We start from the raw sequence: 17,933 nt of genomic DNA on the forward strand, positions 1-17,933 counted from the left end.
GAAACCGGCCTTAGGTCTGTCTCCTAGTAATCAAGGTCTAATGGATAAATAAGAGGCTAATCAAGCCCCCACACAATTGACCTAAAGCAAACAAGTTTTCAGAAATAATTGATTGATTAATCATGGAGCAACAACCAGTATTCTATTATCACAATATATTACATTTTTTCACACGTGATAGGAACTGTTAAAAAAATTACGTGGACTTTCCATTTATGACTTGTGAAGAAAGCGCTTTGATTGATTTGTTCCAATGTCAGAACCGGTATGTAAGGGAAGATTTGGTATCATTCACACAAAAAAATAAAAAAATGTTTAATGTAGAGAAAAAAAAAGTATAAAATCTATATATTTACATATAGTCTTCGTGTTGTCAGACATTATGGATATTTTATATTTTTGTTGTATCTTTGTTCATTTCCTTTGCCTCACCTCCGTATTTCTTCTAAGGACCTTGGTATATTCTTTGAGTATTATTAAATGAGTATTGTAAAATTCACAACAATTTTTTTTTTAAGTCCTATTGATTATGTAAGATTTCATGTTTGTACTTGTCTTTATATTTTTGTACTTATGATGTTTTATAAACTTTGTAGAACAACCCCTGGTGAAGTCACATGTTGACGAAACGCGTTGGTTTCCTCCTATGTGAAAATAATCCAGCTCTGTAAACAAGTGTCGCAAACATAGCAAAGCATCATCTGTAAAGTGAAAATGTTATCATCTTTTAAGAACCTTTTATGAAAATAAATATTTTCAAGGACTTTTGATTATTGTTGATGACCCTAGAAAGTTTTATAGTGTAAGACGTCATCCTGTGGCGCCATCACTTCTTTGTTGTAAAAAAAAAAATATAGATAGATATGTGTGTGTGTGTGTGTGTGTGTGTGTGAATGTATATGTGTGTGTGTGTGTGTATGTATATATATATATATGTGTGTGTGTGTGTGTGTGTGTGTGTGTGTATATATATATATGTGTGTGTGTGTGTGTGTATATATATATATATATATATATATATATATATATATATATATATATATATATATATATATATATATATATATATATATATATATATGTATATATATATGTATATATATATATATGTATATATATATATATGTATATATATATGTATATATATATGTATATATATATGTATATATATATATATATATAGATATATATAGATATATATAGATATATATAGATATATATAGAGAGAGAGAGAGTACCCTCTCTCTTCATTGGCATGTCTGCTTTATACAGAGTTTGATATGTATTGTCTGGTATATCCAGAAAAAATATTCATTTAATAAGTTGCATCTAAAGTATTAGGAATGAGTCAAAAGGTATAGAAAAAAGCAGCAGATAGGTGTGCTGCCAGACAGTGTGAGACGCTATACACATTATTATTATTAATTATTATTAATGTATACTGCCCTCTTTGTGATATAAGAAGCTGTAAACCTTTTTATTTTTTTCAAAATACAGAAGATGATTCTCCTCACTGCCAGGATGTGACAGCCCTACTCTATCCTCTATTTGTCTACCTCCACTTGGACATGGTTCAGAGTAGCCTAAAAAGTATGGTGGATAGCTTCTATAGCCGCTTCCATGGGATGTTTCTACAGCACCCAGCACAGAGAGACATAATTGAACAGCTTCAGACAGCATTGACCATGCAGGATATTCACTCTAACTATAAACTTAGAGCGTTTTTGGACAACAAGTATGTAGTTAATCTTCAAGAGGACAGCTACAACTACCTTCTTCGCTACCTTCAAAGTGATAACAGCAGTGCTCTGCTAAAGGTCCTGAGTTTGCATATCCGGTTGGATGTTCAGCCTGTCAAGCAAACGGAGTACCAGCTGTATGCAAATGAAGGGTATTCCACAAGGTCAGAGAGTAGCAACCTTGAGCCTCAGGATGTAACAGCTCCTATACTCCAAAATGAAGCAGCTCTTCAACAGTTGCAGGACTGCATAAAGAGGGTGAAAGATGGACCTCCTTCACTCACAACTGTTTGTTTTTATGCCTTTTGTAACACTGAAAACTTAAATACGGCTGAAGTTTCCACTGATAGAAGACTGCTTGCTTCTGGTTTTGACAACTCTTCTGTGAAATTGTGGAGTTTACGTTCCAAAAAACTGAAAATTGGAGCACAGAGAATGAATGTATCTCGTATACGACTAGCGTGTGATGTCTTACAGGAAGAGGTATGATTTGCTGGTTGTACATTATGTCTGCTGAAACTGCATCTAGCCTTTTTTATTCACATTAAGCCCATTACAATGTAAGCAGTGTTGGTAGTATGTATTATCTACATGTCTTACAGAAATGTACAACACAGACTTCAATTAATTGACTATTTAACTGACTAGTTAAATATTGATAGGTGAATCAATTATGGTTAAAATTCGATTTTAATTTGACATATTATAATTGTCAATAATATTGCCCAATTAATTTGTGCAAATAAAGAAAATTAATAAAATAAATTAAATTAATAACGGCAGCAGAAATTTTCCAGATCAAAAGTGAGTAAAATGACCCAAAGTTGGGTTGGTATATAGCCTGCACTGCATGCAGTAAGTAGACAGTCGTCTTGTGGTATTTCTACAAGATCTGTAAGGTTCTCTTTGCAGAAATCACATTTCACAATGCGTGTATTTGTTCCTTTTAACTTTTCTTCCTTTTCTTGTTCTTCAACACTTACTCGCCGCCTCCAGGTGCCGATATGCATGGTCTGGGCAGCGAAACACGTGTCTTCTGCAGCATTACCCCTGAGGCATCGTGCTCATTTTGGGAACCACAGCGTGGAGGCAGCGAGTAAGTGTTGAAGAACAAGAAAAGAAAGAAAAGTTAAAAATAACAATTACACGCATTATGAAATGTGATTTCTGCAAAGAGAATCTTACGGTTCTTGTAGTGTTACCACAAGCCGACTGTCTACTTACTGCATGCTATTGTGGACAGTGCAGGTTATATACCAACCCAACTTTGGCTCATTTTACTCACTTTTGTGATCTGGAAAATTTCTGCTGTTATTAATCTAATGTATTTTATTATTTTCTTTATTTGCACAAATTAATTAGGCAATATTATTGACAATTATAATATGTCATATTAAAATAGAATTTTAACCATAATTGATTTACCTATTTCTATCATTGAAGCGCTGCTTTCCTTTCGATTTTTTTCCAGTAGCCAAATTGACCTGCATGTTCAGAAGACATCATAGGTATTTCTGAGCGATTGCTTTTACGATATCCTCTAGTGTATGTGGGGCTAGAACATTATAAAACGCACACCATGAAATGGTCCTCTTTTATTTTAATTATCTTTTTTTTTAATTATTATTATTTGTTTTTTTATTAAGGTTTGATGAAAAAACAGTTAAACCAATTGACAAGGTGAACACAATAGCAGTACAATTAGTGATCAGTATAATCTCAAAGTCATTGGTAAGATTAGAAAGAGGGGAATTGGGGAGGTAAGAAGTGAGGGGGGGGCTGGGGTGGTGGATCCACAAGACATATTATACAATAACAATCACAAATAATCATAAAGACGGGTACAGTCTGTCAAAATGTTTTCTGAATACTATGGAGTAAGGAGAGGTATAGTAGTTGGATCTATGTTTTTATAGGAAAACCATTTAGCCCATTTTCGTTTAAGAAGAGGGGATGGAGGGTTATATGGGTTTGGGGTCGTTTCAAATGTGAAATGTTTATGGATCTTGGCTATGGCTTGAACCGTAGGGATATTTGGAGTCTTCCATTGCTGAGCAATAGCGGCTTTAGATGCAATAAGTATATGGCCCAGGATGTAACCGTCAGCTTCAGCCACTTGCGGATTTGCGTAATGGATCAGGGCAGTTAAGGGGTTCTGAGGGATACGTTGGCCCAGTACTTTCGCTATGAGATCAAAAATCGCCATCCAAAGGGCTTGTATACAAGGGCAGGTCCAAAAAATATGTAAGATATTCCCAATTTGTCCACAGCCTCTCCAACAATATGGGGAAGCCTCTGGCCAAATTTTGTGTAAAAATTCGGGGGTAAAATACATTCTGTCAATCTGCTTAAGAAACATCTCCAAGTGTGAAGTACATTTCGAGATTTTAGAGCAGGAAGAAAAGATCTTGGACCATATTTCTGGGGTAAAGGTGTTGGTAAGATCCCTCTCCCATTTAGTCTGGGATGGGTATGTCTGACTTTTAAATTTAGATATAATATAGCCATACCACCGCAAGATATTCCCTCTGCTTGATTTAGCATGGACCAAAAGGGAGAGTTGTTTGCAATGACTCTCAGGGGGTGTAAGGTCCTTATGGAAAGTAGTGAGCCAGCTTCTGATTTGAAGAAATTTATAAAAGTCTTGTTTTGGGATTAGGAATCGCTCTTGGATTTGGGAGAAGGATAGTAAATTACCCTGGTATAGGATATTATGGAGGGATAAAAGGCCTTTTGATGTCCAAGAATTTAAGTTCAGGTTTGGGATTATAGATGCAATGGCTTGGAGGTAGAGGTTTGGAGACAGCCCGTAGGGGTTGTATGTATCTTACAGAGTTTGTGCCATATAGATAATGTAACAACCATTCTGAGGTTATAGTCTCGAAGGCTCTAAGTAAAGGGTTATAGTTACATGTCATAAGGTCGGAATCTCTAGCGAGATGCACCCCAAGTACTTGAGGGATTTGGTTTGCCAAGCATAATTCTAGTGGGATTTCATAGACCGGATAGAATCAAAAGGGATATGGAAAGGAAGGGCTTCTGTTTTGTTAGAGTTGAGTTTGTAATAAGATATGTGGGTGTAGAGGTCAAGGGATAATTGTAAGTGGGGGAGGGACGATTCTGGGTTCGTGAGACAGACTAAAATATCATCAGCGAATAGGCATACTTTGTGTTGGGCCCCTCCGATTTGAGGTCCGGATATTAGAGGGTTGTTTCTAATATGTTCTGCTAAGGGTTCTATGGCAAGGACGAATATTAACGGGGAGAGGGGGCAGCCCTGCCTGGTGCCATTGGTTATCTCGAAATTTGTGGACTGGCAGCCGTTAGCGAACACTTTGGCTGAAGGGCATGAGTATAAAGCAGGATGTAGTTTAAAAAGGTGCCTGTAATGCCAAATTTCTGTAGCGTTTGGTGCATATAGTCCCAGTGCAGCCTGTCGAACGCTTTTTCAGCGGCAAGCGAAAGTAATAGAAGAGGCCGACTGGCACTGCAACAGTGTTCGATAATATTCAGGACCCTTCTAGTGTTGTCATATGCCTGTCTGCCAGTCACAAATCCTACCTGGTCTGGGTTGATGATATTGGGTAAAAGGGGAGAGAGCCTATTTGCAATAAGTTTCACTCTAGCTCAATCGGGATGACAGTTAGTGAGGTACCAAGGCAGATAGTGGTGGTAGGGGATTCCATCATTAGGAGAACAGACAGGGCAATCTGCTATCGGGACCGCGATTGCCGCACGGTCTGTTGCCTCCCGGGTTCTCGGGTACGGCACATTGCGGACCGAGTCGACAGATTGATGGGAGGGGCTGGGAGCAACCTGGCGGTCTTGGTGCACATCGGCACCAACGACAAAGTCAATGGTAGGTGGGATGTCCTCAAGAAAGAGTATAGGGAATTAGGTAAGAAATTAAAGGCGAGGACATCTAGGGTAATTTTCTCGGAAATATTACCAGTGCCACGCGCTAGCTCAGGGAGGCAGAGGGAGATCAGGGAGGTAAATGTGTGGCTTAAGGATTGGTGTAGGAAAGAGGGATTCGTGTTCATGGAACACTGGGCGGACTTCTCGGTCAGGCGCCATCTTTTTTGCCGTGATGGATTTCACCTGAACGAGGAGGGGGCTGCGGTGCTGGGGGGAAGGATGGTTAGAGGGTTGGAGGAGATTTTAAACTAGGCGTCGGGGGGGTGGGGGCAGCAAGACATTATGGGACCATCAGGGAGAGAAGCCGGACTGGGATCAGGAATCATATGGGGGAAGGAGATGGGGGGGGGGGGGGACGGAGACATAGACAAAGTCCTGGGACATAACAAGGGTATAATCGGGGGTAACTCTCAGGGTGCATCAGGAATGTCATGTAATAAAATGTTATGTTGTAACAGTCACGTTACCCCATTACAGTTCTTAGGTACAGATGATCTTAGTATACGGAAAGGAGGGAAGGACAGAGGAAGAATTCACAGAACTATAAAGAGGGCAGGCAGTGTGCATGGTGGGGAGGCCTGTAGAGAGTCTATTGAAGGGGAGAGGGGAAAGAGGAAGCTAGTAAAGAATTCAAATGGGTCCTGGGGTGAAATAATATGAGCACAGACCTGGAAGACGACAACTCGGAGACAGTGTGGGCAGAGATAACCGACAATAATAAAAAAAAAAAAACTAATTTATAATAAGGGTATGCTATAGACCACCAAATATAAACGAAAGGGAAGAGTCTTTTCTTTTAAACCAAATCAAACAAGCATCAAATCAAGGTCAGGTATTAATTATGGGGGATTTTAATTTACCCGACATTGGCCCTTATTCTAATCGGATCGGTACGGCCCGCGTGCGGCCGTACCGCCGATGTTTTTACTCTGCACATGCGCAGAGGTGAATCTGCGCATGTGCAGCCCCCTTCGCCGCAGACGTATTTCGTCCGCCGCAAAGGGGGCGTATAGGGGCGTGAGAGGCATCATGCCCTCATTTCCCTATGTGTACGCCCCGCGTTTCATGGGCGTTCCCATGCAAACGCGGGGCGTATGCATGGTAATGAGGCCATGACGCAACTCATGGGGGCGGAAAGCTGACGTCGCCGGATGTCAGCTTTCAGCCCCCATACAAGCTACCACACGGACGATTGTCCGTGTGGTCTCAGCTTGCGGGAGCTGCCGCGGCGTGCGGACCTGCCTTCGATGGTCGACGACCATCGAATGCAGGGGGCAGCTCCCACCATGGTGGAGGCGTAGCCTCCACCATTTTTATGCGGATCGCCAGCCGTCCGTGTACGGACGGCCGTGGCGATCCGTAGGGTGGGCGGGGATTGGTTTGTGCGGCCGGAGCCCCGTGTGCGGCTCTGGCCGCACCAACCAGAATAAGGGCCATTGATTGGGAAAACTAAAACGAAATCAGCAAGAAGCAATGGGTTCTTAAGCTTACTTAAAGACCAGTTTATTACACAAACGGTGGAAACTCCAACTCGTGATGAGGCACTCTTGGACTTAGTTTTAACAAATAACACAGACTTAGTTTCAAACACAAAAGTAATTGAACAATTAGGGAACAGTGATCACAATATGGTTTCACTGGAAATCAACTTCAGTAAATTACATCAAAAAGGATCTGCAAAAATACTAAACTTCAGAAAAGCGAACTTTGAATTATTCAGGGAAATGTGGGATACTGTAAAAAAGGTGCTTGATTCACTAACTAGTGAATACATTCCTAAAGTAACTAAAGGTAAATTCAACAAAAAAAAGCCACCAAAGAAGTAAGGTCAGCTATCAACAATAAAACCAGAGCCTTTAAATTCTATAAAAATAACTTGAATGAGGAGGCGTTCGCAAAATACAAAGAATCAAACAAAACTTGTAAAGGGGTAATCAAAGCAGCTAAAATATTATATGAAGAGTGCATAGCCACTGAAAGCAAAACCAACCCAAAGAAGTTTTTTAAATACATAAATAGTAAACGTTTAATTAAGGAAAACATAGGCCCACTAACTGATACTAGTGGAAAAAGTGTTACTGAGGACAAGGGAAAAGCAAAACTGTTAAATGAGTTCTTCTCATCAGTATTTACTAAGGGAGAGCAGACTGTGGAACGAACATTTACCACAAACGGGACAAATAAGCCAGATCTCATTGTGGATTTCACGCCGAAGGAAATAATACTGAGGCTAAGCAAACTCAAAACAAATAAATCACCAGGGCCAGATGGGATTCATCCGAGGGTATTAATGGAATTAAGGGATGAACTAGCTACCCCCCTACATTATATCTTTAGCAAGTCACTATCGTCAGGTATAGTACCAAAAGATTGGAGAATAGCAGAGGTAGTGCCAATATTCAAAAAAGGAAAAAAGGAAGATCCCGCTAATTACAGACCCGTTAGTTTAACATCAATTGTGGGTAAACTAGTTGAAGGATTTTTAAGGGATGGTATCCAGAAATATTTAGATCATCACCGTCTACTCAGTGCTAACCAACATGGGTTCGTGAAAAATCGTTCATGCCAAACTAATCTACTAGGGTTCTATGAAGAGGTTCGCAAAAACCTCGATAATGGAAATGCTGTAGATGTGATTTTCCTAGATTTCGCTAAAGCATTTGATACTGTCCCACACAAGAGATTGATTAATAAAATGGAGAACCTAGGATTGGGTGAAAATATCTGCAGATGGGTAGGGAATTGGCTATGTAATAGAGAACAAAGAGTGGTTGTGAATGGTGCCGTATCAGATATGACACCGGTACTAAGTGGAGTGCCCCAGGGTTCGGTTTTGGGGCCCATTTTGTTTAACATTTTTATTAACGATATTGGGATAGGGTTACTCAGCAATGTATCCATCTTTGCGGACGATACAAAACTTAGCAAAGTCATCAAATCATCAGAAGATGTCACCATGCTTCAAAATGATCTTGCAATTCTAGATGAGTGGGCAAAAAAATGGAAGATGAGGTTCAATGTAGATAAATGTAAGGTTATGCACCTTGGGAGACACAACCAGTGTGCAAGTTACAACCTTAGCGGAGAGGAACTGGGTAATTCCATACTTGAAAAGGATCTAGGAGTCCAAATAGACAGCAAACTAGGATGTAGTGCCCATTGTAATGTAGCTACAAAAAAGGCCAACAAAATTCTGGCATGTATTAAGAGGGGAATGGAAACTAGGGACTTGAGGGTAATTATGCCACTATATAAAGCATTGGTGAGACCTCACCTAGAGTACGGAGTACAGTTCTGGGCCCCACACTATAAAAAAGGACATCATAGAATTAGAAAAAGTCCAAAGGCGAGCAACAAAGCTTTTTAGGGGAATGGAGAATTTAAGCTACGGGGAGAGATTAAGCAATTTGGGACTATTTACATTAGAAAAGAGACGTTTAAGGGGGGACATGCTCAACATGTACAAGTATATCAAGGGCCAATATAAGGAACTGTTACGCACCCTCTTTTCTACTAGAAAGGAATCTAGGACGCGAGGGCATGAGTATAGATTAGAAGAAAAAAGATTTCATTCAGCTAGTAGAAAGAATTTCTTTACGGTCAGAACAGTCAAACACTGGAACTCTCTTCCCAGAGAGGTGGTAACGGCTGGCTCATTAAATGCGTTCAAGGCAAAGTTGGACAAACATTTACTGGAGAAAAACATCCATGGGTACAAATAAGAAATATAATTTGTCTGTAAAATACCAGAACCTACCAAATCAGCAATGGATATCTATACCAGGTTGAACTAGATGGACGCGAGTCTTTTTTCAGCCTTACCTACTATGTAACTATGTAAATATTTTAATATCAACATTCAGTAGAGCAATGGGACGGTAATTTTGTACTGCGGTGGGAGGTTTCCCTGGCTTTGGGATTGTAATGATACGTGACTCTAGCATCTCCTTTGGGAATGAGGAAAGAGCTGTAGCATCTTGGAAGAGATTTAAAAGAACTGGGGCAATGGTCTTTGTATAATGTTTATAAAAGTTAGTAGTGAAACCATCAGGGCCGGGTGCATTGTTAAGGGGTAATTTAGAGATAGCTAGTTCCACTTCTTGGAGAGTCCACGGAGAATTTAAAAAATTAGACTCCTCTGGGGATATAGATTTCAAAGGGAGAGCTTCGAGGAATTCAGCGATTTTTGCAGAATTTGGTTGGGGGTTATTTTGGTCGTTTTTTAGTTTATAGAAACCTGCGTAATAGTCCGCAAAGGTTTCTGCTATGTCAAAAGGGTCTATTAATTTGTTACCGGAAGAGTTATAGATGGCCTGAATGCTCTCTTTAGCTCTGAATCCCCTGAGTTTGCATGCTAGTAGGCTGAGTTTGAAGGGTTTTGTTTGTGTTCTATTTCTAAATGGATAACTGCTTGTTCGGCTTCGTCCCTTAACTTCCTAAAGTCCCTTTTAATTTTTGACGCGATTTGTATGGCGGTGCCCGCACAACTGCTTTCAGGGAGCACCAGTGGGTTTGGGATGAGGTGTGGGGAGGGATCATGAGTGTCAAGATACAAGTCTAGGGTATTTTGCATTGCTTGAGTGCTTTCTGGGTTTCCGAGTAAATGTGGGCACCAATCTCCAAGGGCCCGGTGGCCTCTTATAGGAGGAGGAGAGCCATGTAATGAAAAGGGGGGAGTGGTCGGACCACGACATTGGGTGGATAAGGACTTTATTTATCGAGGCCAATGTCCATTTGTCTACTAGGGCTAAGTCTATCCGGGAGTACGTATTATGCACGTGGGAGTAGAAGGTGTAGTCCCACGTAGTGGGGTGTTTCGAGCGCCAAGCATCATATAAATTATATTCAGCTAACAAATTATTAAATGGGCTGGATGAGGTGGACGATCTAAGTTTCCAAGAAGTGATGGGAGGGTTGGATTTGTCCAAGGAAGGTTAAAATCACCTAGTATCATAATAGCACCTTTCGCCTTATCTTGTATTAAGCGGAGGACTTTCCTTATAAAGGGCAACTGTCTGGTATTGGGCGCATAGCAGCATTCCAAGGTAACCTCAACATCCTGCAGAGTCCCCACCAGAATCAAATATCTACCCTCCGGATCTGCATATTGGGAGGAAAGTTTGAATGGGCAGTTTTGGGCAAAAAGGAAGGCGACGCCTGCTTTTTTAGTAGGACCATTCGCGGTAAAGCACTGAGGGTACCTGGAATTATAGAAACGGGGAGGGTTGACACGCGGGGAGGCCAAACCCCCAAGCAGAGCCGAACCAATGAATACAATAAAACATGTTAACTAACATATAGAACAACACCACACTCCCAGGGCTATGAAGTCTTAATAGCAGGGATTACATCTCAGTGTACGTAAAGAGAGAAAACATTTTGGCGTAGCATTAGGATATGTACAGGAAGATAACCTGGAGCATACAAAGCGGGAACCCAGGTCAGCACAGGTATATCACCCCGCCGTCGACCAGTCCTGCTGGAGTCGGCGTGCAGGGGGGATGCTTTCAGAGGAGAACGCAATGTTCCAAGAAGTGAGAATTTAGATCCCTCTTCTACTGTGTTCATGACAACGGTAGAGCCCTCACAGGAGATCAGAAGCTTGGTTGTGAACCCCCAGCGGTAAGGAATATCAGCCTTCCTCAGGGCAGATGTGATCTGGTGGAAAGAGCGCCTTTTAGCGAGTGTAGCCGGTGAGAGATCGCCAAAGATTTTAAATCTTGCAGGATTGACGTAGATTCAGAAGATCGCATCTTTTATGTGGTAATAATGCATCCTCATAAGGACATCCCGAGGGGCATGAGCTGGAGCTGCCCTAGCTTTGGGCAGCCTGTGAATCCTATCTATGATGAGATCCGCAGAAGAGGCATGTGGAGGAAGTTTCTGAAAAAGGTCTCTAGCGAAATCATGTAAGCTGCTGTTTGAGCTTGATATTGCATCTGCGAGATCGGTCTTCCAAGTCTATGACTTTTTCTCTCAGTTTAAGCACTTCTGCTTCCAATGAGTCATGAGAGTCAATTAAGTTATTGTGCGACCCCACTACTTCTTCCATTTTTGTTTCTAAATGGTTGGTACATTCACCAATCTCCTCAACTGCCAATTGGCATGTTTGAAGGGCCGAGCGGGACTCATTAACTGTCAGATTTGAATTGAGACATCAGCATCTTCATAGCGCCCACCGTCAGGGCTTCAGATTCCTGGGTCTGCATCATGACAGGCGGCAGGGGCGATGTGGAGTTAGAAGCGGATGGAGAGGCCTCTGCTCGTTGGTCATTAGGTGATTTCTGAGGATCTATTTCCATAATCTTGGATCGTTGCGAAGGCGACTTAAAGAAAGAGATCTGAGAGACTGATTTGGTGTGTCTTGGGCGTTTTTGAAGGCATAGCTAAGGCTATCCTCCTTTATGCAGAAAAGCAATAATGATAAATCACATAGGCTGGGGGTGTTCAGCTAACAGAACGTGTTAAGACATCACCCTCAATAGGCCAGGGGGGGGGGGGATTTCTAGCAGGGGAGCATTATTTACAGAAAGACATATGCAGGTTGAGTGGCAAGGATATCACATAAAACAGTGGCTGTTGCAGAATAAATGTAAGACTGAAAGTAGCATCCAGTCTTGGCCACCAGATGGAGCTCCAGGGTCAACTATACAGCAAATATGAGTGTGATCTGTATACATGCAGTAGTGGGGGGTCAAGTAAAGCAGTATCTTTGTCAAGAGTTGCTTAATTACTGTTACGTGCAGGCAGGGCTATAAGGGGAAAAAGGGGGTTATCACCTGAATTCAGACCACCTGATCCCCCCCCCCCCAACCCACAGGTCGCTCAGGGGGTTAACAGAGCACCCAGGGGCAACTGCTGGGAGGGTATTGGCATATGTGGTCCAGCACCGCTGGCTCTGATGGGAGAGCAGAGCTGTGGGTGCTGATTCTCTTCCCCTTTATACACTTCTTTTTTTGTTTTTCATTTATTTAATTTTATTTCTTCTTTATTATCCTCGATTTGGATAGTGGCTGGCCTTGTAAGGGTATGGAGAATAGCGGTGTAGGGGATGGCAGGGGATGTGTATGCCCTCGTGGCTTAAGCCTGCCTGGGTCTAATAGCAGTCGGTGACACAGGGTTAGGAACAGGGAGAATTCCTGGTATCTCTCAATATCAGGGATTGGTACCTACACATCCCCATTTGACCTCCTCACCAGGCTTTCCTTAGATTTGAAGTACAAAATCATCACTGGCAGTTCCAGGCCCTGCCGTTTGGTCTCTCATCGGGCGAGACATTTTCTGCAAGACAGGGCCATACGAGTCCAGTCCGACCATGCCATGGCCGTCGTCTATATCAACAAGCAGGGCGGCACTCGAAGCCAGTCGGCCATGAAGGAGGTGACCAGGATCATTCTGTGGACTCAGGCCCATGCTCAGGCCTTGTCGGCCATCTTCATACAGACAATTGGGAGGCCGACTTCCTAAGTTGGCAGGATGTCCACCAAGGAGAATGGTGTCTCCACCCACAGGTGTTTCAAACCCTGGTGCGTCATTGGGGCTGTCCTCAGGTGTACCTGATGGCCTCCCGTCACAATTTCCAGCTTCCCAAATACTTTGCGCGGACTTGACCCATAGGCCGTGGGGGTGGACGCGTTGGTCGCGCCTTGGCCTTTTCAGTTTGTGTACCTGTTTCCTCTGTTCCCATTGATACCGCAGTTTTTACAACGCATACGGAGGGAGGGTGTCACTGCCCTCCTAATAGCTCTGGTACACCTCTGCTGGTCAATGAGCCTTGGCCACTACCTCTTCAAGAAGACCTCCTCAGTCAAGGACCCTTAATCTTTCCAGATTTAGGACGTCTTCATTTGACGGTGTGGCTGCTGAAAGGTCCATCTTAAGGCAAGCAGGTATTCCAAGAGCAGTTGTACCTACCATGATGAGGGCCAGAAAGGAAGTCACTTCAATTCACTACCACCGGATTTGGAGATCTTATGTGGCTTGGTGCGAGGGTTGTGGGGTTTCCACCACCCTGTTCAAAAAGGCTAGACTTCTGTTTCTAGAGGCGGGTTTGAATTCCAGGTTAAAACTGAATTCCCTGAAGGTTCAAATCTCGGCCCTCTCTTATTCCAAAAAAGGTTGGCCTTCATTCCAGAAGTACAAACTTTTTCCAAGGGGTGCTGGGGTTACAACCTCCTATACGTCCGCCTACGGCGCCCTGGGACCTAGATTTGGTCCTCAGATTATTACAGTTGTCAGTGTTCGAACCTTTAGAAGACGTGGACCTCCATTATCTTACTTGGAAGGTGGTTCTTTTGTTGGCTCTCACTTCGGCCAGAAGAGTCTCTGAACTTGGAGCACTCGCTTGTCGTTCTCCTTTCCTTCAGTTTCATACGAACAGAGCAGAGCTTCATACAAGTTTATCTTTTCTTCCAAAGGTAGTCTCCGTGTCCCACGTAAACCAACCCATTGTGTTCCCAGCCTTCTCGGAGGCTTCGCTAGAGGAAAGGTCCTTGGACCTGGTTAGGGCCCTGCATATCTACATCTCTCGCATGGCCCCCTTTCGCAAGTCAGATGTCTTGCTTAGGTGCCTATGACCCTGTATGTCGTGGGTGGCCAGCTTCCAAACAGACTATTGCCAGATGGATTCGTCTGACCATTCGTCAGGCGTACATTGCTGGGTCTCAGACACCCCCTACTACAATAGGGGCGCACTTCACTAGGTCAGTGGGTCCCTTATGGGTGGCCGCCTGTGGGGTTTCCCTCCAACAGCTCTGCCGAGCTGCTAGGTGGTCAGGTCATCAAACCTTTGTCCGTTTCTTTAGGTTTGATACTATTACGGCACCAGCTTCACAGTTTGGCCATTCTGTCTTACAGGGTTCTCCCCCCGTATTGGGAGCTCTGGGACGTCCCCAGTGTAACTCCAATGACACCTAGTGGATGAAGGAGAAACAGGGATTTCTGTACTTACCTAAATCATTTTCTCCGAGTCCACATGTGTCACTGGATGGCCGCCTTAGCGCTGTTCTCCACCATTATATTTCATGGTTAGGTTCATCTCGGGGTAACCTTGGAGTTTTCCCTTGTCAGGGTTTATACTGTAGTTATATAGATAAATAGTTGAATGGATAAGAGCATGGTTGCAGGTCAGAATACAGAGAGTTGTAGTAAACGGAGTACAGTCAAAGGAGGCAAAGGTTACAAGTGGGGTACCCCAGGGATCTGTACTTGGACCGTTGCTTTTTAATATCTTTATTGGTGATATTGCAAATGGAATTGAGGGTAAAATGTGCCTTTTTGCAGATGACACAAAGATATGCAACAGGGTAGACACACCAGGAGGGGTAAAACAAATGATTGATGATCTAGGTAGATTAGAGGAATGGTCAGGAGCATGGCAACTACAGTTTAATGCCAAAAAATGCAAAATCATGCACTTGGGTCTCAAAAATCCAAAGACTAAATATACTACTAAATGGCACTATAATGGAAACTACTGAGGAAGAGAGGGATCTAGGTGTCACTATTTAAGGGGACTTAAAGGCAGGTAGGCAATGTAACAAAACAATGAAGAAGGCAAGTCAGATGCTTGGTTGCATAGGGAGAGGTATCAGCAGGAGAAAGAAAGAAGTAATGATGCCACTGTGTAAGTCATTGGTACAACCTCATCTAGAGTACTGTGTTCAGTTCTGGAGGCCATATCTCCAGAAGGATATAAATACATTAGAGACTGTACAAAGAAGGGCAACTAAAATGGTGTATGGCCTACATCACAAAACCTACCAGGAAAGACTAAAAGATCTTAATATGTATACTTTGGAACAGAGAAGGGAAAGGGGGGACATGATAGGATCTTTCAACTATATCAAGGGCTTTAACAAGGTACAGGTGGGAGACATTCTTCACAGGAAGAAGAGCAGCAGAACAAGAGGACATGCACTGAAACTAGAGGGAGGAAGATTCAGGGGAAATTTGAGGAAGAATTACTTCACAGAAAGTTAGTATATAAGTGGAATAGCCTCCCATCAGAGGCTGATGTACAGTAGTACAATTTAAACATGCTTGGGATAGGCATACTGATATCCTTACAAAAAAAATAAGGATCAAATATGGTTTGAGGTAACATGTTTAAAAAAGGGGCAGACTAGATGGGCCAAGTGGTTCTGATCTGCCGTCAAATTCTATGTTTCTATGTTATACAGATGGGGCAGGTCCCATCCTTGCTGGCGGGTCGCCAGAACGTACGCGCTGGCGACCCGCCAGCAGCCACGCCAGCGAGGAGACTGAGACGCGCGTGCGTCTCACGCGCACGCGCGTCTCAGTCTCCGTCGCTAGCGCGACGGAAACCCTGTCCGTCTCCTCCTCAGGGAGACGGACAGGGTTAGGGGGGGGTGCGGGCAGGCGGCGGGGACCCCGGGTTACCGCCGGCAAGCCGGCGGGGACCCGGGGGAACGGATGGAAGCGCCGTCGGAAGGGGACGCGCGCGCCGCTCGTGCGCGCGCGTCCCCTTCTCACCATCGCCATGGCGCTGGCGGGGGATGGCGGCTGGCGACGCCAGCGCCATCCCCTCCCAAGATGGGAGAAGACCCATCTGTATGGTTATTTTACCAATTGGTCTGTTTGACTGTGTGTTATGTTACTTCAGTGTTTTTGTCACGGTTTCTTTTTTCTACTATACAGATGTGTCCTCATACATCGTGGCTGCGTACCGCATAACATGCGCTATGTGAATCGTGCCTGCTCCTTGCGCTATAGTCCCGCTATAAATCACGTTAGAAATGTAACGTAATGTTGTAATTGTAAACTGCAATACTACTCATTGACCACCAGATGTCACTTTTCCTAGTGCATGCCTGTACATGTCATTGGTGTGTTCTGTAATACTGTACACACATACTGTACAGTACTCTGTAATGCTCGTTTATAAGGTATAAATACGGGGGACAAAAAAGCTGGCCAATAAACTTTCTTTATAAAAGAAAAAAAATCTGTCTTCTATAAAACGCAAGGTCAGGCTGCCACGCAACTTCCCACTACATATTTTGTCCATAATTTATCAATTAAATTCGTAGGAGCAGATTTGATCTGATATACAGATGGGGAAGGTCCCATCTTGGCAGGGGATGGCGACGCCAGCCGCCATCCCCCGCCCGCGCCATTTCGATTGCTAGAAGGGGACGCGCGTGCACGTCCCCTTCCGACGGCGCTTCCAGACGCTCCGCCGGCTTATCGGCGGTAACCCGGGGTCCCCGCCAGGGTCACCGAGACGGAGATGGACAGGGTTCCCGTCGCCCCGCCGGCGGAGATTGAGACGCACGCGCGTCTCAGTCAGATTGCTGGCCAGGCTGCTGGCGGATCGCCAGCGGTGACGTTCTGGCGATTCGCCAGCAAGGAAGAGGCCTGCCCCATCTGTACATGTTGTTGGTACAGATTGCTACTGTATGATAGCAATCTGATTGCTACAGATTGTTACTAATGCTGGATAAGGTGAAAGAGTAGTGTCAGATACCTAGGTATCTGGCACTTTAAGAAGCGCAATACTGCTCAGTAAATTGAATGTCCTTGCCAGTTTAATAACAAGTATAAATCATTTTATTAAAAAACACATATAATGGAAATCACTTCCACACAAATATAATTTGGACAATAGTAATTGTGCACAATGTAACATACAAACAAGACAGACAACATACAACATAGATTAAGAGCTGGACTTGCTGGGATTGCCGTTTGTTATAGTCACTTAACTAGAATAAATGAGAGGCTTTTGTGTAAATTCTAATAGAGGCAGTGATACATTTTCATAGTTACCAGTCCTGCATGAACTTGTTTCCCTTGATGAATGCGCTTTTGATGTGGTAAAATAACCTCAGGTCAGTCTCTCCAATTTGTATTACCAGAGATGCGCTCCGGAGTATGATGTATTGGGACCTTCTCCTGCTGGACCAGCCAGCTAGGTGGTTAATTGTAATCCACAGGTATGTTGCGCTTGCAGGGTATAAACACAGGACCGGCGATAGATAGGGCTCAAACTAATGCTGGATAACTTTCACATGGTACATTATTTAAGGAGCTGTCTATCATTATGCTGTACTGCGCCATGAAAACAGTACACTCTATGGGGCATGTCTCATACTGGACTGTATATTGTACACCAATGGGACAACTAAAATCAGAGGTGTCTGGGGCCTAGCGGTTATGTAGGGTACACACCAGGACGACCACCGTCATCCACAACCGATAGACGACCATGGAACGATTTCCCTTTGGACTTCCCGGGAGCTCCCAGGCAGTCCC

At 43.4% G+C, this 17,933-nt stretch overlaps 1 protein-coding gene across 4 annotated transcripts in view; it reads left to right on the forward strand.

Moving 5' to 3' along the window:
• The window catches only part of TAF5L (TATA-box binding protein associated factor 5 like), a 315,508-nt gene that overhangs the window by 266,834 nt on the left and 30,741 nt on the right, over positions 1 to 17,933 (forward strand). For all 4 annotated transcript variants that reach the window (XM_083176418.1, XM_083176420.1, XM_083176419.1 and 1 more), the window contains one exon: positions 1,498 to 2,222. In XM_083176418.1, the coding sequence (XP_083032544.1) occupies positions 1,498 to 2,222 (725 nt within the window). The remainder of the gene's footprint in view (positions 1 to 1,497; positions 2,223 to 17,933) is intronic.

Source organism: Crinia signifera, chromosome 3 (genome assembly GCF_055691185.1).
Source record: "Crinia signifera chromosome 3, ASM5569118v1, whole genome shotgun sequence".
Classification (NCBI taxonomy): Eukaryota; Metazoa; Chordata; class Amphibia; order Anura; family Myobatrachidae; genus Crinia; species Crinia signifera.